The following is a 23,332-nucleotide window of genomic DNA, read 5'->3' as shown; positions in this document are numbered from 1 at the left end:
TGAGCTGTGCGACAGAGCAGCATCACAGCACCATCTGCTGACTGCAGGTCCACGGGTCTTCACCAGAGCTGTATGTTTGGCCTGGAGTGTTCACAGATGCTGACGGCATCAGATAAATGCCCTGCCATTTAGGGTGACAAACCTTGCAATTAATGAATAGAACAAGATATCTGTGTTCTCTTCCTTGCTTTGGGGAAACCAGGGCTCATGCTTCTCATACTCCAGCTGAAGGATAATCTCCCATCCTCCTCAACATATCTGCAGCTGCCTGTTTTAAGAAGTGGTCAATACTGCAAGTATGAGCATCAGAAGCACCAACATAAAGTTTAATTGCTGCATATACTTAGGTTTTAAACAAACTAACACACATATAGCACTTTTTGCAGTGCCCTCTCAGCAACAGCCCAGTATATCATCTGTAGTTCTGCAAGCATTTCTCCAGCAGATCCCAGCTCCTCTTGCTCCATCTAATCTTTCAAACACCCATATGAGTATGTAGGAACATGGTGCTGCACATGAGCAATGCAGAGCAAGAACATCTGCGAGCCAGCAGGCTGAGAACAGCATGTGCATACAGGCTTCATTTTTAAGCTGGCAGGAGTGCGACCCTGTCCTTTTCTTCATGGTGATATACAGGTCCAAGTCCAAAGACATAAATCAATCACACAAGTGGAACAGTTCTCTGCCTCTGTATCCTGTCCCATGATGCAGCCCAGATACAACAAAAGGAAGCCCCAGCACATGTGGCAAAATGAAGGCACGAGCTTACTTATCTGTGGCAAGACAAAAAAAAAAGAGGAAATAGAAAAAGAGGAAATCTACTGTTTTACTCGAGGACCATCTCCTATCTCACCACTGTCCAAGTTCTGGCCAATGCTCCCTCCCAACCTTGGGACCTCGACAGGATCTGCCTCCTCAGTTTGACACCTGCTCCATCTCACAGATGAGGCTTTTCCCAGACAAATCAGAAACTACACATGTAATAACCAAAGTTTGCAAACATCTCAGACAGAGCTGTGAAAAGAATTAAAACACCCTCCCCTCCCTCTGCACACCAGAGGCTGCAACTCCTCTCGAGGCTGAGGGAACAGACACCAGGAAAGCACTGCGGATTGCTGGGATGTGCATCTTGCCGTGTAACTGCCAGGGCTGGTAACATTTGAGAACAGAGCTGGCTGCTGATGCCATCCCCCACTGTGCTCTCAGGCTGTTGTAGATGTGTACAGAGATTTGTGTGTTTGTTCTTAGAACTCACCTTGTTAATGTTGCTGTAATGTTGACACAGTCACTTCAAAGCTGTTACTAGCAAATGGAAATTGAAGCTTTTTATTGCATGTAATTTTTAATCTTAGCTTTTAGAACAAGATATTTAACAACATTAACATTCATTTTTTACATCACATGCTCAACTGTGCTACTACTTTAGCTACAGCTGCATATTGTCAGCTTCCCCAGAAGTCCTCAGATTGACGATTTATGGTGAAACAGACACTTAAACACAAGCAGAACCAGAAAATGAAAGTAGGTTTTACTAATGAGGCAGACATTTTTCTGCATGCACCTCTCCATCAGAAGCAAGTCCAACTTTAGCAGACACCAATAGCATCTTTTGTCTTTGTCCAGTTTGGCAGCTGTGTTACACAGAACTGGGAAACAAGTTAATGTATGCCAAGTTTGCTGGAGCAGCAAAAGCAACGAAGTGCTTGATCTAGGAAAGAAACTGTAAGAGAACAGAAGCTCTGCATTCCAAAGGATTCCCCCAGGAATGAGCGCTACTGAAGATGTCCACTTTTACATCTGGAATTAAAAGCTGAGATTTCTCACAGAGAAATGCAAATCAATTAAGCAAACCAAGAAACATTTGGGCAGGAGAAAGAAAATATCCAGCAGACAAACACTAAAATGTTGAGCAGCTCTGAGAGAGGCACATCTCACAGACCAGCCCAAAAAACATAGTCTATTGTGTAGGTAACCACCAAGCTCATGTACATTTTTTTCCCTCATCCCAAACATCTCCTGGATACTTGATACCTAGCATCTTTTCTACAGAAGTCAAGTACCATAGTAAGTCAGTGTGTAAAAACACCTGGGGAGGAAGGTTTAGCAAAGTATAAAAAGTGTTTCTTCAAAAGTGCGTAAGTAGTAAACAACACTGCTCTGGGTTTGTACATTTACCATTGTACCCAAAGACATCAACCATTTTATACTAGCGCTTTTAGTGCTCCCAGCATAGGTTACCTGCCTGGAAGCTGAAGGGCACCGCTCTAATCACAGTACTGTCTCTTATGCTGATGTCTGTCAGCAGGCAGAGCTGCATGAGCATCCTTGTGCAGGTGCATTTTGCAGCAGCCAAAAAACGACGGCCCCCAGGTTCTACCAGTCTGGTAAGGAAACGAGAGGCTTCAAATGTAGATCACATCCGAGTCATGCTGCTGAACCTAGAGGCAAATCAAATAGGAATGATCAGTTTTGCCCTGAACTCCTACTTAAAGGAAAGTAACTCCTTTTGGTCCAGCTCTTCCTTTACCCCCTGACTCTGTAGCTTTTTGCAAGATGTTCTGAAATAGCTTTTTCTTCTTTCTTGAACCAAGTATATTTGCCTCACCCCTATTTGGATTAGGTTAGTCTTAAAAGTTGCTTCTGTTACTCGCATTAGAAAGAGCTGCTTCCCCATCTGTTGCTACACTCAGTGGTGTTCATTCTAGTTCTAAGCACAGAACCCTGAAGGTCCGGGCCTTGAGTGTTATATACTAGAGCCTCTAACTGATCCTAAAACCCCTCAGTTTTATTAATCTAAACCAGAAAATACATCAAGATTTCTTTATTCCCAATACCTTGCACAATTACCATTGCCTAGAGAAAGCTGATTTTCTTTCCACTGTTCAAGACCACATGCCCTTACAGTTCTCCTTGAATGCGTACTAGATTCTCCAGTCTAGTGAAGATTTAAGGCAGGTTGTTTTCTCATAAGACCCAGCTCATTAGCTCTTCAGGGCTCTTTGACGGGGAATACATTGTAAGAGAACTGAACTGTTGGAAGTCTAGGCATTTACTGTTATCTTACTCCCTGGCCCCTTAAAACCAGAAGACAAGCACCATATGTTTTAAGCTCTCTATACCTGGGAGCACATTCTTATTTCCAAGCCTGGCTGATACAAATAAAATTTAACACAGATCCTCCTACCACATACAGGCATTTTTGTTTCATCTACCAAGGCTTACAGCTTTGCATTCTAGCTTAGACCATAAACGAGAAAAAACAAGTGGCCTCAAGTTCTAAAGAGTCATGAATTGTGCACCAATGCACGGTCTCCAAACTCATGCAACAGCCACACATTGACTTGTCATTTGAGAGGCTGTGACAGAGCTGGAAAAAACACACCCCAAACAGGTCCCTAAAGCCAACCATTCTTCATCACTCTGAACTCTACACTTTTAAACAACATTTGGGAATTTACTTACAAATCTGATTACCTTTATAATCTGTTTTCTGGTTCCTGTGCCCACACTGTTGGCAACCAAGGAATTTGCTTCAAAAGATGACTTCACCACTGGCACCGTGTGTTGGATTTTGTTGGTACAAGGCCAGCTGCTTGTAGTATTTAATGAGTAAGCAGGGAAAGGTCTTTGAAGATTTATATCCAATGAATCTCCAGTTTCAAAGGTTTTCATCCATGATGGGGTCTTTAAAAGAAAAGAACACATGGAAATTTAATGCCCTCTCTAAATCAATGCTGATTATGCCAAAAAACATCAGATGCAGAGCCAGAAGATACAGGCCATCTTCTCATAATTTTTCTAAGCCTCCCTTCTCTCTCTGAAACAGTTGACTCTCAGCCATTTTTGTTACATGTGGAACAATCTGGAAAGAAAGCCAGTCCTATTCTTGTAATGGTTCAGCAAGAGGTTGTTTATATAATAACAAGAAATCTACAGAAGTCTGGGTTAGTTCCCCATTGCCTAAAAAAAATACACCAAACTTATAATTTCTACCAACCACAAAGCATGTGAATGAAAACATGATGCAAACTGTGAGAAAGCACATTTAAATGTGTTAGTTACAACAATTAGGCTTCACAATCTATAAAATGATTATTTTTCGCTTCTGGTACTGGTATCCCACCCAGGTAAAGCTGCTTAGATTTCATTTTGACATGAATTTTTCTTCTCTGTCTTCATGCTTTTAACATTTTACTCTCAAGGGTATTAAAGCAAGTGCCTTGAACTGAAATAGAGCAACTGCCTTTGGCACACACTATTCTCTTTTACTGTTCATGCTGAAAAAAAATAGCAGGTATTGTGTACATACATTTCCCAGGGAGCGATCCAAGCATCCCAGTACTTCGTTCCAATGAGGGTAAAGCCCAGACTGTTTTTCTTCTAGTTTCAAAGCAAGAATTTCAGACTTCAGTTCTTTCAGTCGATCTTCAAATTTTTTGCTCTTTTCTAAGTAGTCTAGCCTGTAATCCACACATTGGAGACAAAGCTGCTTTGCATGACATAGCTCAAGAACAGGTGTGTGCAAAGAGGAGAGAGGAAGATTATTTTTTTGAGGGGCAAAATGAATGTATTTGATATATCAGATCCAAGCAATACCATACTTCAACACTAGAGGGAAACTTCTGTCCTCTAACACGCTGTTTCTCCAGTAAACTACGTTGCCCCTGACATAATGCTCTCCAAGACAGAAGGCTTCCAGACTTGTCATGGCTTGATGCCACCAGAACACTCCGTATAAATAACTAGTGTTACACAGACACAACCCACAGCAGCTCAGTAAAAGACCCCCCAGCTGTATGTACAAGTAGGAGGCCATCCCAAGTTGTTAGAAGTATGAACTCTGATTCCCAGAAATTTTCCTTTTCTGTACTTTCCATGATTAACATTCTCATTTATTTATGTCATAAGCATACTGATACCTTTCTCTCTCTATCTCAAAGGATAGTCTCTTGAGGTCAATGTCCTTCAAATCCAGCTTTATGGATCCTTTGTCAAAGTTGGCATCTCTATCGGTTGGCGAGGACTGTGGGTACTTGACCATATGCTAAAAGAGGCAACACAGGCACTGTCAGTAAGAGCTGATTGGTTTTGGGGGGTTTCTCTCCCCAGCTTCTCCAAGAATGCCATGTTGAGCCGTTTCATAAGTTAGCTATGGATTCTGAGACACACGGATGTTCCTGCAGCCTCTCCTCTACCTGAGTGTCCTGAGATGAACCACTGAAGTCTACAACCCATAGATCCAAGGGCATAGAATTACCCTGACTGCAGTGTTCCTATCTATTTCAGCAGAGAAATGAAGGCAAGAGAATCTCCGCTCCTTAAGTCCCAACACCAGTCCTGTTTTTAACTTTTGTCTTACCTTTATCATCCTGACTCACTGCCCTGAACAAACAGTGTCCATCCTGGCCACACTGTGTTTAAGTCCTGGTCCTATAGGTGTTTGTCCCTCAGCTGGATGCAGACACACCACTACTCAGCTTGATGGGGGCTATAAAAATGCAATCAACATCAGACTGTCTCCGAAGATGAAGTGGTGACCAGTGAAGCAGAAACTTACAGGATAATTAAGCTTGGTTATGTCTAAGAGCTTCTGCTTCGCTTTCCGTTCAGCCTCTCGGGCTTCATGCAGATCTTGTTTCAGATGCTCCGCTTCCTTGGCTCTGTAAGACAAATATCCTGACATGAATGGTTAATGATTTCCAGTATAAAACACATGGATTTCAGAGCTATGCACTTCACTAGCTTCCAGAGAACAAGATCCATTACTGCGAGTGATTCCTTTACCCAAAGACACTTGTGGTAGGATGGTTACACGAAGAACTGGACACGGCATGACACTTTCAAGGACAATCCTGCACAAACTACATGAATTAACATGTTTTTCTTACTCCTAATTTCCATGGGCTCAGTTACGACCTGCTGATACAGATTCTCCAGGCTGTCAGAGATCCTCCCTGACATGGGAAGAGGTGCAACACATCTGCTCTTTATTTTGGCAAGCTTTTTGGCAGTATCCTAAAACAAGCAGAAGGCCCCAATAGCAAAGTTAAACACCGCTCTGTCACCACTGGTCTGCTTTGCATCTTGAGGCACCAGTGTCTTATGGAACATGCAAACACTTATAGCATGGTTTATAGTCCACATGAATTTGCTTGGTTTACGCTTCTCAAAGATCCAAAAGAGATACAACAGACCATCACTTAGTGGTAATGAATGAAAACAGCCTCATAACTCACAGGGTATATAGATGGTTTCAAATTAGATAGCTCGGTACCCGAACGCCTCTGCATTTTGGATGTTTAATACTGAAGTTATCTAAAGCCTTGCACCAGATACTCTTATAAGCTTCTTGACCTGCATCACAACCATTAGGACCAGGTGGAACAAACAAGGCACAAGAAGGCTGAGTCACTCTGAAGGGTTGCTTTGGGAACAATCCCTCCCTCATGGGCTTCACTCTGAGAACAACAGCACTCTCCATCCAGTAGGGACCACACAACCCCGCTCAAGCAAATCTTACCTCCGGTCTGACTCCTTCACCAGCTTCACTGCTATCAGCTCTGCCTCCCGCATCTTTTGCTCCATCAGGCGTTTCTCCTCCTTGGTTTTCAGAGCTGTGATCTCCAGCCTCTGTCGCTCTTGCTCAGCTTCTGCAGCATTCTGGGCCAGCAATTTTGCTTCTTCCTCTGCAATCTGAGCTTTCTCAGCCAGTAACTCTGCCGCTTCCTGGGATCGGAGCTAAGAGGAAATATTTTTTCTTAGTTACCATGTCTAGCATCTACAAAATCACCCCTGCAGAGAGTCAGGAAGAGGATGTATTTCCCAAAAAGATCAAGTCAAAAATATTCTTTAAAATAAAAAGTATCAAACATAATTGTAAGGTCTGGTGTTCCTCCTTCGCTCCAGAACTGCCCAACTTCTTTCCTCCCTCTCACCTCTACAAAGCAAGGACACAAATTCACTTAGAGTTAGACAAAGACATCAACCAAAAACTGCACTGGCAACTGAAGGGGCCGATTTCACCATGCCACTTTCTTCCAATTTCAGCTGTAAGGTTCCTTACTTTCTTCCCTCTTTGCCTGAAAAAAACACTGTGAATCAAACACAAGGGGCAAACAGAGGTTATGGCAGAGAGTACTCCCAAGTACTCCATTCAGCATGCCCCCTCCACCAACAGTCAAACTCTCCAGCCTTGTCTGAGCCGTAACTCCTGGTGTCTTGCAGGAGCCATAAGAAAAAAAATGCTTCCAAGCCAAGAAAGCCCATCAAGCACAAGAATATTCAGACTAATGTGCTACTCACCAGGGCCTCATTGGCCTGCCTGGCTTCATCTTCCAGCTGGAAAAGACGCCTTTCCAGCTCTTCTTTGGCTCGCTCGGCTTCTTCTCGGAGCTGCTTCTCCCTGGCCAACCTTTGATTCTCCATCTGGAAATAGAATGAGCAATACCTCAGTTGTTGGTTTGCAGCAGAATCTCATCTGGGCCTGAGGCAGCACAGCAAATGCATCTAATGAAGAACGGGCTGCTCTCTAGCTGATGGACTGATACTCAGAGATGCAACGCTGAAGCTGCCTGCACTTTGCAGCGCTGAACTCCTCTAACGGGTAATACTGGTTATTTCAGACTGCTGGGAGAGCACTTGGATCCATCTGTTATGTACCCCAAATCTTTGCGATTACCTATTCAGTTTCACAAACACCACTTACATCCTCCGGTGCTGCATACACACTAGAGCTGTTCCCACATACAATCCTGCAGCAGCACTTTCTCACCTCCCACACACATATTGATGCAACGCATGGACAGCAAGGACACCAGCCAGAATAATAATCAGTGTTTTCAACAATATACGAGCAGAAAGAATCTACCTTTTTTCTAGCTTTTTCTTCCCTGGCTTGTGCTTTCATTTGCTGGATCTCTATTGAGTCTACTTTTCTTCTCCTCATAAATAGGTCATGGTTTCCAATGCACAACTGCAAAATCTCAACAAGAACAGGAAAGCAAATGTGATGTTAACAAAGGCAATAAATCTAGGCCAAGAGTACACAAGATGTAGCTGTGGGAATAGTCACCTGTGGTGGCCCCTCCACAAGCCCATTGAGAAGTGACCCAGGCCCTGTGGTTGTGTTAGGAAGCAATCACAGATGATACAAATTAGCCAGTTGGTCCCTTCTTTATTGCTTCTCCCAGGAAAGGAGGGGCAGTAGATGATTCAGAACACACAGCACCCAGATAGGTAGATGCTGCAGTGGCTTTGCACCTTTCCGTACACTACATCCTGCCCTTCCAGCATCTGGATTTCCCTTTGTGATTTGGGCCTTTTTTCGTATGTCACTCTCCACCCATCATTTCCCCTTCCCAGAGAGGACAAACATGCACCCTGACTTCCCAGACAGAGCAATCCTCAGGAAAACACATGAAACTCAATGCTCCCTGACCCCTCCATAGGTTTTACAAACAATTTTCTCACTCAGATATCAGTCAGTATTAACAGGCTCAGTTTTAAAGAAGGAAAGCAGGACACTTACCAATTTGTTCACTTTGAGCTGAGAGGAAAAGAACTTGAAGACTTCAGCTTTTTTGTCAAGGGGTTTAATAGTTAACTATCCAGGAAAAAAAAAACACAGTGAGAAGGTGTAAAAACAAAGTTGAAACTATTAATACTACTGCAAACTTCAGCCCATCTCCACTTCTCTCCAGGGAAGCAGTGATTTATGCCACAAACAAGGGGAGAGTGATCCAAAAATGTTTTGCTCAAAAGCATCAGAACCAGGGCTGCTGCTACACAGGTTCCTCATCTGCTCTCATAGCAGGTGTTAGAAGATAAAGCCTGTTAGAAGATAAAGCCAGTTTGGATGGTGGTTTTCATAATAATACCACCTGTGCATTGCAGACTATACCAGGAACGCTGGAACAGGCATGGGTTATCAGGAAAACAGAATACATTGCTAATCCCCAGGAGCAGTCATGCTCTTAAAGTCAGGGAGTTGTGAAACACCACTCTGAATACCAAAAATGTATTGAGGGCCTGAAGGATTTGTTCTTCTGACCATCAGGTAACAGCCCTGGAGCTCCTGCTTTCTCACATTTTCCGTGCTGTCTCTCAAGCTGTTTCCAGAGGACATGAGGGGCTTTTCATGCTGCCAGGTCAGGACATGCTGTTTCACTTCGTACATTGTGCTCAGTTTGGTTGCATAATAAAATACAGCTCCATTCTTCAAGATCCTGTTTTCTGTGACTCATGGGTTAGCTAGCACACTATTCCTATAATACATTGGCAACGTAATGTATAATTTCAGGCCATCTGAGTCACCAAGATCATAACATCCTACAGTTCATTTTACCCCGTAGGTAACAACTGGTTGAACATGTCATTGAATATACAGGGCTGCCCAGTTTCCCAACAACAGGGAGTTAGAGCAGCTTATTCAGAGACCAGAGAGGACATCTAATGTCATTAAAGGACCAAAAACTTTCTGGAGGCAGAACTCTTGTAGGCTGCCCTGCCTGATTTAATGTATGCACATCCAAGTCCAGACAGCAAATCTCATCCTGAATGTTTCTCAAAAGGCCCACAGAAAATGGAACAGGCTGTGCTGTCCTTTAGCTGACAAATTCCAGGTATTTCAGTACTAATGTAGTTTTTTCTGGGTTTTTCTGATTACAGCCTTCCACATAGCCACATGATTTGTCATGAGACTAAAATTCACCCACTCCCCACTGTACTTTCTACAAGTAAAAGACAGGCTCTGAAATCACAGTGAAATTGCAAAGGTGGGGTTGTGCTGAAGACTGACATCATGCACTGAGAGACTGGCAGAATTCAGGCAGAAAAACATCTACATCTCCCTGCATGTCTCCTCTTGCCAGCGTGCTTCAGACCTCATCTACAAGGACAGCTTCTGCATGTGAAAATGGCATTAAGTCTTTACAGATCATCTAACTCCTGCTGAGATAACTGAAGAAGTCAGTCACAGTGGCATTCATAATATAGTATCTTTCAGAGATCAACACACTTGTTTTGCAAAGGCCAAACAGCAGGGAAGGAACCACAGCAGTGGTTCCACAAGTCTGGAGAGCTCAGAGCAGCCTCTGGCTCTTAAGGAAACTGAGGTTATGCAGCACATCTGAAAGGCAGGTCTGTTATTTTTAGCTTTGTAACAAAGCTCCCTAGGATTTTCCCCTTTCTCCCCCAAATTATTTAAACAGAGACAGCTTTCAGTCTGTTCCAAGAATCCCAGTCCACACCCATGCCCATATAAAAAGAATAATATATCAAAGCCATCATACCTCTTTCTCACTATAGGAAATGTTTCTGATAGCACTCCACTCAAATGACTTATTTGGAGAGAACCTGTTATTAATGCTGTAGATATGAATCCCTTTGGCATCCACTCCAAGTAGGAGATCTGTATGGTTTTTATTTTGCTAAAACACAATAGATATCAATAAGTGCCATTTATGGTTACATTAAACAACCACAGACAAGAACCACACTTATTCTAATAAATGGATATTTATCTCTATTTTTAGGAATTTTATGTTTCCACAAAATATTATAAATGTTGTCACTGCTAGCTAATAAACCCAGCCCTCTAGGTTGACTTCAGCAGCTCAAACTTCGAGTTTATTTTTCCTTCCTGTTACATACCCAGAGCTACTCAAGACCTTTGTCAGACTGTAAAACATTAATCTTAACTGTTTTATTCACCTACTCATTTAGCAGGCAAGTAAACCAAGTCAGGATAATCAGTACATGGCCCACCATCAGCACGGAGAAGCATCAGGCAGGAGTCCCAGTTCCAAACTCCCTGGAGGATTTTAAAAGGACAGGACATCATCAACAGCAATGGAAAACTGCTAAAATAAAGCACTTACAGCAATTGGGAAATAATTGACACCATACATTTCCAAGTCTTGGGCAATTTTCAGGTAGTTCATCTCAGCTTCATCCCTAGAGAATAAGGCCATGATTATACTTGGAGATTCCAGCTTTTGTCTTCTAGCTGACACTACATTTCCCACTTGGCAAAGAACAGGCAATCTAGTCCTTTGTACTTCCTTTAATTTTGCCATCTTATTCTCAAAAATAGAAAAAATAATAAAAACAGCATCTCTACAGAATAAAGACAGTAATGCTGTACTTATTTTGAATCATGTAAGGTGTAATCTTGATTAAAATTCAAGTCCAGTCTTATCCTTGTGTTAGTTTTGCCACTCCATTATTATGTCTTGGAGACCTACCCTACCATTGCTTTCCGTGACATGAGGATATTTCCTTCAGGAAATCAAGTTCATTGAGAAATGAGACCTGAACAAATTGTAAACAGAGCTTTGGGCAGAGGCCAAAGGAGGGCAGAAATCTCTGCACCCACTGTTCTTCTCCCTTCAAGGTGAGGCATCAATAAGTCTTGAGGAAAATATTCAGTAAAAATAATGCTAAGAAGCATCTAGAACAGCCAAAGAGAAATTTAAGCGAAATATTAGGAAAGGCTGTTTCTGGGTGCCAACAGCTCCTACTTGTTTAATTGAATTTCCAGGCATGCTGGATGCCTTGAAGCAGCTGGATGTCCACACAGATTAGCACCGAAACTCAGTCCAGGAACTATGATGCTGCATCTTAGCATTTTGGTTCCTTGCTAAGTATGCTGACAACCTTTTTAAGCATACATAGACCCTGATGAGACAGAAGTCCTGATTTAGATATGTTAGGTCATGAAGCTCTGCAACAGTAGCCAGCTTCTCTGTTCACTTCAAAGAAAGTCCAGTTTAAAAGCACTTGGAGCCTTACACAAGACACTTTTTACCCCAGATGAGTGGGGGGTTTATCCTTAGTCATAAACGAACCTATTAACATCACAGCTTGGAAACCAATGTTTCTTTGCTCACTCTACAAAAGCCAAGTTTGACTGAAGACAGCAAATAACCAGTTACTGAAATGTGTGAGATTTCAAAACACTGAAATTATTTCAATACCTGGCAATACCCCTGTGCTCAGCGTACCAGGCAGTAATCTTTTCTTCCCACATCTCTGCTGTCAGCTGATACTGCCTGAGGACCTGCAGAGAAAGGAAGGAATTTGGTTTCCTTTCACGATCTAAACAAATGTGCTGCCTCACCTAAGCAACATGAACGCAGCGCTGCAGTTCACAGCTCGGTCATTTTGCCAAGTTCAGGGCAGACACAAACAGTTAATCCCACAGCAAGATCTGTGCTGCAAAGAGTAGATTCAGAGGTTTTTATACAGAAAAAAGACTTACCCTTTTGGGTAAAAGTTCATCATGGGCTAGAAAGCCTGGCTCATGAAAATTTGGGTCGTAGTCACCATACTGTCCCGAGAAAATAAAAGATACTTCAGTTTGTTAGATGCAGAATGCTGAAGAACTTGTTGCTTGCAGAGTTTGATGTGATCACTTGAGACAGATTTTGGTTTGGTTCTCCCACATACAAGGTAACATAATAAACAGCTCCCCTGATCTGAACTGTCCATGGAATTTACTTCCAGCCTTTGTGCTATGCAGGTGGGTCCAATACAGCCACTACAGTGGCCTGTAACCTTCACTCAGCCTGCAGCTCTCAGTAACTTTTTTTTTTTAGAACAGGTAATTCCATCTTGGAACAAGATTATATTAAAATGTTAAGTTGTAAAAGCACAGTATATAATCCCAAATTCCTTGTAAGGGCATCTAATGCTTATTTTTCTAGCTGCGCCTGTACCTCCCAGGATGACCTCCTTCAACAGCAAATTTTAACACTGCTGTGTTTTACATACCACCATGTATATGTGTTAATAAAAAAAGGCACTGCTGTGCACAAACCTTGGCCTGAACAGCATAAGAAGCCAGTAAAACTGTTGCTTCTGGAGAACAATAGATTTCCTCATCCAGTATTTGTTTCTTGACCTACATCAAGAGGAAAAAAAGGAGCAAGTTAAAGAAGCTCAAAGTCAGGCCTTATGTCAAGCTTGAAATGAAACTAGACATGCCCAGACTTTAACTTGGCACCAAACATTACCATTATGAGTTAACAACAGCAACAATAAAATGGCATTCAGAAACACAGGAAGCCTTTACCTATTACATTTAATGAAAGAAAAAGAAACTTTCGAAAGCAAGACAACTCAATGAAAATATAACCATCAACTGTTGTATTTTCAATCTAATTATACAGTTTAGAACAACAGGAAAAAGCCTTTTCCATAAATCAGTGGAAATTTTTAAATGTAATCTCATTAGGCTTCTAATTATTCTTTCTTCACACAAATAGAATTAAGGACCTTTCTCATTGTCCCTTTTATTATCAACTCATATCCCAGAATGAATCCATACCGTTTTTACCTTCAGCAATAAAAAAGCAGGTGAACTCCTCAGCTACTGCAAATCAGCATAATTTCTCTGTATTCAATGTACTAAATGGTCTACAGGAAACGGCAATTTGATATAGCAAACAGTGATTTGACCTCCCATTTAAGACGACAGTAAAGAGCTACACAACTACAACAAACACAAAGGCAGTTTTGCTGCAAAAAGCTTTACAAGATGTAAAACGTCACATTTTAGGTTGGAAGAGACCCTCTGGAGGTCACCTAATCAAAGGAGGTCCAACTAGACCAGATTGCTCAGGGCTGTCCAGCTGACTAATATTGACAAGGACATACTGAAAACCATAATAGTGTGTTCTCAGAATTACCAGAATGAGAGAATGGAGGAGACCCCAGAAAGGGAAGCTGCCTCAAAGCACTGAATTTATCCAAGTGTAGTGGTTTAAGCACAACAAAACCATAGGGGCTTAAAAGTAAAAGCCTAGTAAAAGTGGTAAAGAATCTTTTAACATTCTTTTCATTTTAATAATCTACAGTGCTGCCAAGATCAGAGGTGTAATAGTTTGTAAGATGTTGCTTGATTTAAAATCAGTTGGGTAATTTTTACTTGAAAAATCTAAAGAGAGAAGGGGAAATTAATCTTCGCAAATCCTCCTCTCAGGTGTAATGTATTTCAACTACTAACAAGCACAAGACAAATTTTGCATAACACAGTGTTAAACCTTCTCAAAAAGAAAAATTACTTGAGATAACACTGAGCTACCTTTACAAATACACTTTGGCCCTGTAGATACTGTGAACTGAAATGAACCATCAAGAAAGTTTTTCTTTCAAATTCAGTCTCCAGTGAGCACAATATATAAACCTGAGTTATAGTACAGGGAAAATTCTTTCTAAGCTGTTAAAATGGAAAGAATGAAAAGACTGAAAAGACTTTTCTTCCAAATTGGAAAGCTCCAGCTTTCATACTCCATAGTACAAATCATACATTTCAGAGTTTAGAGCAACTTAAGATAAATCCCCCATGAGTGTCGGGGGTTTTTTTCCTCATCAGTTGTTACAAGGTTGTTTTGTTATATTTGTGAAAGAGAAAATTACCTGATCTTTAAACATACAACATTTAGCTCTAGTCATTTACATTTATTCACACATTTTGCAAAAAGCTGTTATGCCACATTAATTTATAAAGTTCTGAAAAGACATCAGGGCTGAAATCTGTAGGCATCCAGATGTCCGTACATGTTTTTCCTATTAGCATCCAGGTGCAATCTTACGTTCTTACAGTCAGGAAACTTTGCAAGTTCAAATTTGTTTCAGTCTTGTTTTTCTACTTTGGAATGAGAAGAATTTGCTAATTGCGTATCTGCTAGTCAAGGCAGGTTCAAGGAGAAAAGAAAAAGTGAAAAAAATCAGGATTAAAAGATGAGGAAAAGAGTTCTGCCCCTCTCATTCCTTTCCAAAATTAGCTTAAAAAACAAATTGCCAAGTGGTTAAGGGTTCTGGATGAAGTTCTAGTTATTGTATTAACCCTCAGAACAACAGCATTTTCCCATTACTTCATTAACACATCCTCCTCAGGGAACAAGTGTATTTACTGTGTTTATTTACAGATGCAGACAGTTTATTCCATACACCCACTCTGCTTGCACAGACACATCCTGCTGAAAGCCACCAGAATAAAGCAACACCACAAGGCTGTAACTTGCAGAAGACTCCACAGCAACTCAGGAGAGAAGCTGTATGTCACAACAATTAGAACAAAACTGACCAACAAATGACCATCCAAAACTCAATACTTGTACACCTCTTGCTACAGGTACAGCCTGCTGCTGCAGCTATGGCTTTTTCTGGTTGATGCATCTTTATTTTGATAACAAATTGCACTCCAAGAATTTGCTCCATCTACTTTTTAAGAGAGCCAAGAGAACCCCAAATTTCTGGGACAAAAGAAAAAACAAGTGGCAAATAAAACTGCCTCTGCAAAGCTACAAGCATCAGTGCATATGTGGGGTTAATTTTATTATTTTTATTGGCTTCCATCTCATGGAAATTTGTAAGAAGCACCATGGTGTGCAGACCATGTACAGGGATAGGCTGTAGTCACAGGTCTTGTTCCATCTACAGCTGATATGGGTAAAAAAGCTGATTGTCCCCAGCTGTTTATCACCATTCCTTCCTTCTCCACTTTCACAACTGCCACCATAATCACCTGTGTAGTCACTCTCCCACACAGTGCACACATCTAATAACAGGCCTCTTCTAATCCTGCTCATTTTGAAAGAACTAGGTTAGGGAATGGTTACACAAGAGGCTTCGCCAGCAGGTCTAAGACAACAATGACAACGAGCAGTTGAGACTCTCTTCATCCAACTCATCTGCAGCCAGAGCAGATGCCGCAGTCCTCAAGAAAGCTCCTTCAGCTGATAAAAGTGATGGTTTCACTTTATACTTCTCAGAACTAACCAGTTAGAGCAAAAGCCTCACAGTTATTCAATCAGTGCCAGCCTTGCACGGATTTTGTTTGGGTTTTTTGGTTGGTTTGGTTTTTTTGGAACACATACTATAGGAACAAAACAAATCCAGAATAGCCAGGTGTTGAATTATCACCCAAAGTGCTAGGTGTAAAAGTCATTTTACATGAAACTACAGGTCTCAGCAATTTAACTCCCATTCCTATCACAAACAGTAAAAGGCCATCAAGAGAACAAAAAGCCTGCAGAAGGCAACCAGCATTCAGGTTATCAGTACACAAAAGACAGCAGTCAGGAGAGATGTTTATATTTCATAAAAATGAGATCTTTACACAGTGATACAGTTGAAGCCAACAGAATCATTCTGAGACCAACAGCTGCCAACAAGATTAAAGACAATACAAAAGGACTGGGGTAAATACAGAAGGAATTCATGGTCAAAACACTGTTCCTGACCTGAAGGAAGAATAAATGCTGGGTAATTTCCTGTAATAGTTCCTCTTCTACCTTCTCAGGGTAGAATTTAGCCAAAAAATGAAAGCTAATGGGATCTTCTTTGGGGATTTCTTGATCTAGAACCTGTTCAAAGATAAAATCAGCAGTAAAAATTGTACTTAAGTGTCTCAAAATAATATTCCAGAGGAAACCCAGAAAACAGCCAATAATCCACCAAAAGCAACTTTTCCATATTTTAGAATATGGACAATTTTAGAAGGAAGGGTAGTGCTGAGCTTTAATCTAACAGCAATCAGTGCATATAGAGGTGATTAGTGTGTCACACTTCAGGTCAAATGCCATAGAAGCAATTAGACCACATTAACACAACTTTAGTCTTAAAAAATGATACCATCTAAAATTATGAGTTGTCATATAACACATTCCTTTAGCTCCTGAGCTAAAAATGTAAATCTTCCTATAAGTAGAAAATTGCCACACTATTTTTTGTTTCCTGTACCTTTTTGTCCATCTTTAACCAGGTGCATATTCCTTTCATTGTGTACTGCAAGCCGAAGAACCACGTCTCCCTTAAACCAAGTGCTCGGCACACCAGGTCAAACAAGTCCTTTCCCTTCCACTTCATCTAAAAGATAGAAAGAAAATTAAGAGAATCAGATATATCTTAAAGGAATTAGTTACATTTTAGCCAAGGAAACCAGGCTACCATTTGCTTTACTCCTATGAACTCTTCTTTACCTTTAGCTTTCCAATGAAATATCCGTATTTTTGTCTACAGAAAAGGTGCAGTAGTTCCAACGCTCTACCTCTCTTCCTCTCCTCCAGAGACACATTCACAGAGCAGCTCTGGTCATTTAACCATTAACATCAGGCACTTTATAAGCACAGAGAATGAGGATTGTGCTATTGATTCCCAAGGACACACCAAGGCTTTATCAATATTTATTAAAATGTTACTTAATAGTTTATATAAATTGGAGAGACAGTGAGGGGAAACCAAAGGAGTGTCAGGGCATGGTATAGAAATGCCAAACAATCAAAGCAAATTTTCACATAGCTCAGGTATTTCAGTGGCACCAAGCCAAGTCTTTATGCTACTCGGATTTAAATGAACAGGAGCCTGTCTTCTAGAGTCATTTGCTAGCCTGGCTCCATGGAGAACAAACTTTGATTAAAGCTCCCAAAATTCTCACACACATGACTTTTTCACTGAAGAGGCTGCACATCTGTTTCTTCTATTTAGCTATAAGTTAAAAGTATTTTGTCTAATTGAACACATCAGCCACTAAAAACTTAATGGCAAAATAACACAACTTTTGTGCAATATTTGGATGGAAAGCAGGAAATCCTCCCAGCAAAAGAGCAGTATCTGGGGAGAAGGGAGAGTTGGCAAAGGAAGGAATACATCAAGCTGGATTTGTTAACCAGGACTCTGATCTCTAAATTTTCCAAATCCTTTATTTTCACAACTCTGCAAGTATTCTAGGTCAGTAGGGCACAGAAATACACTGTTTGTGACTATCTATACTGTTTCTGAGGCACCTAGTAAATGAAATACTAAATGCCCCACAAGGCAATCAAGTCTCTCACTAGAATATCCAGTCCCACTGCACCTCAGTTTTCTAACTCCTCAAAATAACTGTCTTTTTTGCTTTTGCTGGATGATTAGCAATTAATCAGGCCCAGTTCTGTCTCCTCAACAGCACAGCCCAGTTCATCTAGCAATTGATCAATTGCTATGTTTTCTTCCATATTTTTCTGCAGTTGTGACTTCTCTATCCAATTTACTAGGCAGCCATAACTAATAGAAGAAAAGCTAGCTTTTTCATTTGATTTTATTTTTTCTGCCCAGAGACACAAAACAGCCATTGTAGTTAAAGAAAAACTGCAGTTTCCACATGGCAAATTTGAAGAGAATGTCCCTGACCCACCGAGCACAAAGTACAATTTTATAAATTATTTTATAAGCAACATCTTAGGACCAGCTCTGACCCAACTTCTTTATCCAAACTGGCTCTTAAAGAGCCGTGTCACTTACGGAAAGATAATTTTGTGGAGAAGTGATGATCTGAACTTTTCAAATGTATGTCTTGCTAATACCAAGGTCAGTCTCCATCTTTCTAACATTCTTGAGGACTCTTACCTCACAGCTGAACTCCATCTCAGCATCCACTGTTATAATTTTGACTTTAAATGTCTTTGGTTGTTTCTTCTTCAGGCCTCGGATGGACATATTTTTCGGTTTATGAGGATAGCCACACCTGAAATCAAACATGCATCACACTTAGGACTGGAAATTCAGTAATGTTTTCTTGGATAGATTCCAAAGTAGGGTGAGTCCAAACTTGCAGAATAAAGTCACCTTTAAATATGCATTTTTGTGTCCAATAAGAAAGGATGTTGAAACAAAAATCTGTTTGACCTTTAAATTTAGTTTGCTCCTTAAAGTAAATTGCTCCAAAATGTCACTCCTGTCTCTCCTCGGACATCAGCAAATGCTGGGTTCCTACGCTACTAGAAAGAACATCCATACAGTCACCTACGTCCATGCGATTCAGCAGCCTCTTGCAACAAAACTCTGCAATGGATGGATGTTCACAGTTTCGTGAAACACCTGGGTTTTGAATAATGCCACCAGGAATATGACATTCCTCATCACTTTTACACATCCAAGGAAAATTAACATTCTCAAAGGTCTCTGTGGTTTGTACCAAATCCATCAGTGGACACTCGTAAAATACCCAGTAGGGAGCTACATCACACAGCAAAACCTCATGATATCCAATCTAATTCAATTATTTTTCATCAGTTATGGCTCCTTGAGCAACTCACCTATTGAGTTTCTCTGCAAAATTGTATCTTAACTCCCTGAAATGATACAAATACCAAGAATACATGCAGTGAAATAAAGCTGAGTTTACCGTCTCCCATTGGACATACTAATTCACAATTATGAAAGCTATTTAGAACAAATTTTTTTCCAGTGGAGTTTTTGTGAAGTAAAATGAATTTAATTTTCAGAAGCCTACAGAAAATCCTTTCACAAATCTTCTATCCTAAATGCAATTGACTGCCTGCCATGACAAAAATTAATGAGACTTGCTACTTCCACAGCCACGAGGGTTTTGTGGATACCATTCAAACCAAATGTTGAAAGTCGGAGTTGAATGATAGTGTGCATCTGCACTATGCAGTTCTCATATTCACTTCTGAGCACAGGAAACCAGTCTGAAGTTTTCTTATTTCTTTATAAAATTAAGAGCTCTGACTTGCACAACCTATATTGTCTCTATGAACTATATAGGTCAAGAAGAGACAGGCATTCTTGGCTTCCTACAATATAAGACCATTATAGCGTGTCAGACTCTGAATCTCTCCTTAAGGAATTCCAAAATAAAGTTCTAGTTTAACCTGAAAATTTCCATTTGTTTGTACCTTCCGGGATTTTATAAAATATCTTGTAACCTTCTTTGCTTCTCTGAGCTCTAAATTGGCTTCCAAATGTACTGATTATTTTCCACTTACTTTGTATGTGCCCCTCATCCAAAAGTTTCAAGTAGCTAAATAGGAGGTAAAATATACATGGAATTTTTTCTTTTCAACCTGTGTTGAGGCAGAGAACAGATGAGTTAATTACCAAATCATACGGACATCAGAAGCAAAGTTGAGAACAAGTACTTTTGATGACTCGGAGTGGAGAAGTAAATCTCAGGAGGAAATTCATCTGAGAGCAGTTGAGGAGTCCTATCCCTCCAGCTGGCTGTGGTAAAGCTTCTGCTGAAGTCTTGTTTGGTTTTGGCAACACTCTTCAGGAAAGGTAATGAGCTAACTGGAGAGAATCCAAAGTCTAGAAAATAATCTGTGGTAAAATGAAAGTACTGGTTAGTACAGAGAATGGACAAGTGTGGTGAGACGTTTGCTCTTCACGACCACAATGGTTAGGACAAGGAATAATGGGGTTAATTAAATTGCAGACAAGCTGTATGCCGAGAAAAATTCACTAACAATACTATGATGCTGGAAAATCATGGAATGAAATTTCTACCTTTCTGAACTTCTGTCCAAAATAGTGTTGACAGTATCTGCTCCCACCTCAAGAACAGGAGGAGCTATACACTCCCAAAGCACCCATCCCAAACTGGTCCTTGCCACCAGTTCCCACCACCAAGAACCAGTGCAAGCCCAGGTGCTTCAGGGACAGACACTCACAGTCCAAATCCCATCACCCCAGGGGACCCCTGTGTCCTCAGGGAATATTTCCTTAGAGGAATGGGCTGCATTTCCTGTATAATTTAGGCAACACCTCAGCACACACTAGTGAGCAAAGCTCACGTCCATTCTATTTAGCATACGAAACTGTTTTCAATTAAGGGGAAAGGAATATTTAGAAACCAATAAATGACCACAACAGTGTGGTGTAATGTGACCACAGGAATATCGGACAGGGGAGCATCATGTGAAGGTATCCAAACCAGCAGTAATTATGCCAGTAATTTTTTTATCTCTAATCTGCAAGCTGCAACACAGCTAACAGCAAGATTGTATGTTAACCTGTTACACTCCAAAGGCCTTTCCTGTTCAGTTTTCTTCAAAATCAGAGATTTGCTGTAAATAGTTGCATCACTGGATACAGCAGTTAAAGCATGAGAACTACAAACTACTATACAACATTGAAAATAACCCCTTTTCCTATTAGTTCTAGAAGAAACACAAATAGCTGAAGACAAAGGAGGAAAAAAGCTTCATAATTCATTTTAAATATGTAATTTGAAACAGCCAATTAAATTAAACAGGAACTTGGAGTTAGGGCCAGTACAGAACATTCTCAAAGAGTTTCATATGGAAAATGCTGAACAGAAAATTGAACGACTGCAGAAGAATGTATTAATTTTCACGAAATATGACAAACACAGAGCCTTTCATTTTAACTTTGAAGTTCTTTCTTTTTTTTATATAACCTGGTTGAAATGACAATATAATTTGTTCAACATTTCCAATAGCATTTTTTTCCTTTCCAGAATTTTTATTCCATGGAAAAGTACATTCTGACTCACAGCAAAAAGACATTTTTGAATATCAAATTTTCCCAAGAAATGTACACTGCATTTTAATCAATTGCACTGGTAAAGAAATAGAAAAGGTTTTCACACTGAATAGCCTAAATGAATGTCAAATACTGACAACATAAGCAAAAGCACTTAACAGCCAAGCTTTTAGAAAAGTAACTTCTCCAAATAAGTGAAATCTTGCCGAATAAGACAATCTGGGTTTGCAATCTCTTGCTTTAATGCAAAAGCAATCCACTCTAGATCATCACTAATAGCAACTTTTAACTGTGAATCATGTGCAACTTGTTTTGAGACAGAGTTTGTGTCACTGAGCTCCAGTGATTTATTTCTGCAGTTGCCAAAGGGATCTGAGCTCAAGACCCACAAGCTGCGAAATGCGACAGATCAGAGCACATCATAACCCCACCAAATAACACATTAATTCAAAATAGAGCAGGGTGATAAAAGATTCCTGTCCGGCTATCTGGGAATAGATAGTTCAGAAGACGTGACCATCCACAGCTTCTCCTGCACCTCATGAAAACCAGCAAAAAGCCAATAAAAGTTTTGTTTGACGAGGGAAACAAATGTGGTGATGAGGAATATCACTTGCAGGAACTAAACAGTCCTGACTCTGCCTTTTAGCGTGTTCGCATCCAAGACAAAAGAAATGACATCCAGTAGCTTTGAGTGAATTATAGTATCCTCCCTTCTTGACGATGAGAAACCAGCACCTGAGCAAAACATGGGGGTGCGAGGGAAACTGGGACCAGTAGCAGCAGCAGCAAGAAGAACTGGCAAGGCGACTCTTGCAGGGACTGATGCTTATCAGTGTCACAGCACTGCACACTTTATCCAAATGGGAAACAACCCACACATCAGGTACCACTTACTGTAGTAACTGAAAAGTCTAAAGAGAAAGAAAAGGAAACCAGCATTTCCCCTAAAAGCTCAATAAATCCACCAGAATCCAGCATATTAGAGACAGACACAGAAATACCTCAACGAACAGGCTGTAATTAACTTCCCAAGAGTTACCATTTACTTTCAGTTTAGCATTTCCAAGGTGAATAGATGGTTTGCAGGGCTCTCCACAGGATATAACTATTTCCCTTCACATGGCACTTGCTCTCAGTGACTATTACCATCCAACCACACTTTGGGCAGTCACCCTGAAGTGAAAAAGCATCTGTTTTCACACACACAAAAAAGCCAGCAGCACTTTCTAAAGTGAGACCTCCTCAGTCTCAGCTGCAGACAGGCTAGGAATTAATGGTAATTGGTAAAGCTCCCCTTACACCCCCAAAAGCAGTCTGCCCCTAAGGTTCAGCACAGCAACTGTACCATCTGCTGGCAAAGTCCTCACACCAGCTGGAAATATAAAACCCCTGGGAGCACAGTGTGGCTTAAAGAAACAAGGCTTAGGAAGCACTTTAAGAGCCACCAATAGAAGATGCTTGAAGCATCAACTGCAAAAGTACATTAATGCAGATACCACTACAATTTGAAAGTCTCCTGTCATTGCTGAAATAGTCACTGCAACTGTTAATCACAAATTCCCCCAGCTCATTATGTTTCTCCCAGTTCCTCAATTTCTATACCTAAGCACAGAAATTAATGCAAGCAATTTGAATGCAAACAATACAGGAAAACGTTGTGGGCTTTTTACAGTTGTTGACTCACACTTCTTGCCTGTGCTCCCTGCCCAAGTAACAATTTAAGGAAATAATTCATTGTTTTAAAATGGGTCAGTAATACAAAGTTTTTTCTTACCTCTCAATCTAAAAAGAAGTTAGCTAAAGTCACCAGCTGGAATCAAGACTTACCTTGCAGATCATTTTCTGAACAAAAGTAAGAAGAAAAAAATATTCTTTTCAATCCAAAACTCCATATTTTTCAGCAGGCATCAATATCCAGCCCTCACAAGTTCTGCCACTGAAAATAAAATCCAAGAACAACTTTTATACTTGATCCCCTTTCCTTTGTTTCCTATGAACTGCAGTATGTTAGCGCCCTCTGAAAAATCAAAGAATTGCT

At 40.6% G+C, this 23,332-nt stretch overlaps 1 protein-coding gene across 2 annotated transcripts; it reads right to left on the bottom strand.

The window, feature by feature from the left end:
* Nucleotides 1-1,358: 1,358 nt before the first annotated feature.
* Nucleotides 1,359-23,215, bottom strand: LOC135995509 (merlin-like). 2 transcript variants are annotated; one of them, XM_065646854.1, is made up of 19 exons: nucleotides 23,122-23,215; nucleotides 19,885-20,106; nucleotides 18,391-18,508; nucleotides 16,747-16,872; nucleotides 16,248-16,370; nucleotides 12,818-12,901; nucleotides 12,260-12,328; nucleotides 11,976-12,058; nucleotides 10,878-10,953; nucleotides 10,290-10,427; nucleotides 8,528-8,602; nucleotides 7,868-7,981; nucleotides 7,303-7,425; nucleotides 6,521-6,738; nucleotides 5,558-5,660; nucleotides 4,920-5,044; nucleotides 4,310-4,460; nucleotides 3,475-3,684; nucleotides 1,359-2,438 (listed from the first exon to the last, which is right to left on the bottom strand). In XM_065646854.1, exons 2-19 carry the CDS (start codon nucleotides 19,890-19,892, stop codon nucleotides 2,403-2,405), a joined length of 1,980 nt encoding a protein of 659 aa, XP_065502926.1. In that variant the 5' UTR covers nucleotides 19,893-20,106; nucleotides 23,122-23,215; the 3' UTR covers nucleotides 1,359-2,402. The 2 variants fall into 2 exon arrangements, with proteins under 2 accessions (XP_065502926.1, XP_065502927.1); XM_065646855.1 differs by having other exon boundaries at nucleotides 7,868-7,972.
* Between the last annotated feature and the right edge of the window lie 117 nt (nucleotides 23,216-23,332).

Source organism: Caloenas nicobarica, chromosome 17, assembly GCF_036013445.1.
Source record: "Caloenas nicobarica isolate bCalNic1 chromosome 17, bCalNic1.hap1, whole genome shotgun sequence".
Classification (NCBI taxonomy): Eukaryota; Metazoa; Chordata; class Aves; order Columbiformes; family Columbidae; genus Caloenas; species Caloenas nicobarica.
The sequence above is the reverse complement of the archived record's forward strand: the minus strand, read 5'-3'. Positions and strand labels throughout refer to the sequence as shown.

Bases quoted from the DNA above. Each gene is read 5' to 3' on its own strand.
- LOC135995509 (XM_065646854.1), bottom strand. The intron at 16,873-18,390 runs GTAAGAGTCCTC...TCTATCTTTTAG, and splicing joins AGATGGAGTTCAGCTGTGAG to ATGAAGTGGAAGGGAAAGGA. The intron at 12,902-16,247 runs GTCAGGAACAGT...CTCTTGATGTAG, and splicing joins AGCATTTATTCTTCCTTCAG to GTCAAGAAACAAATACTGGA.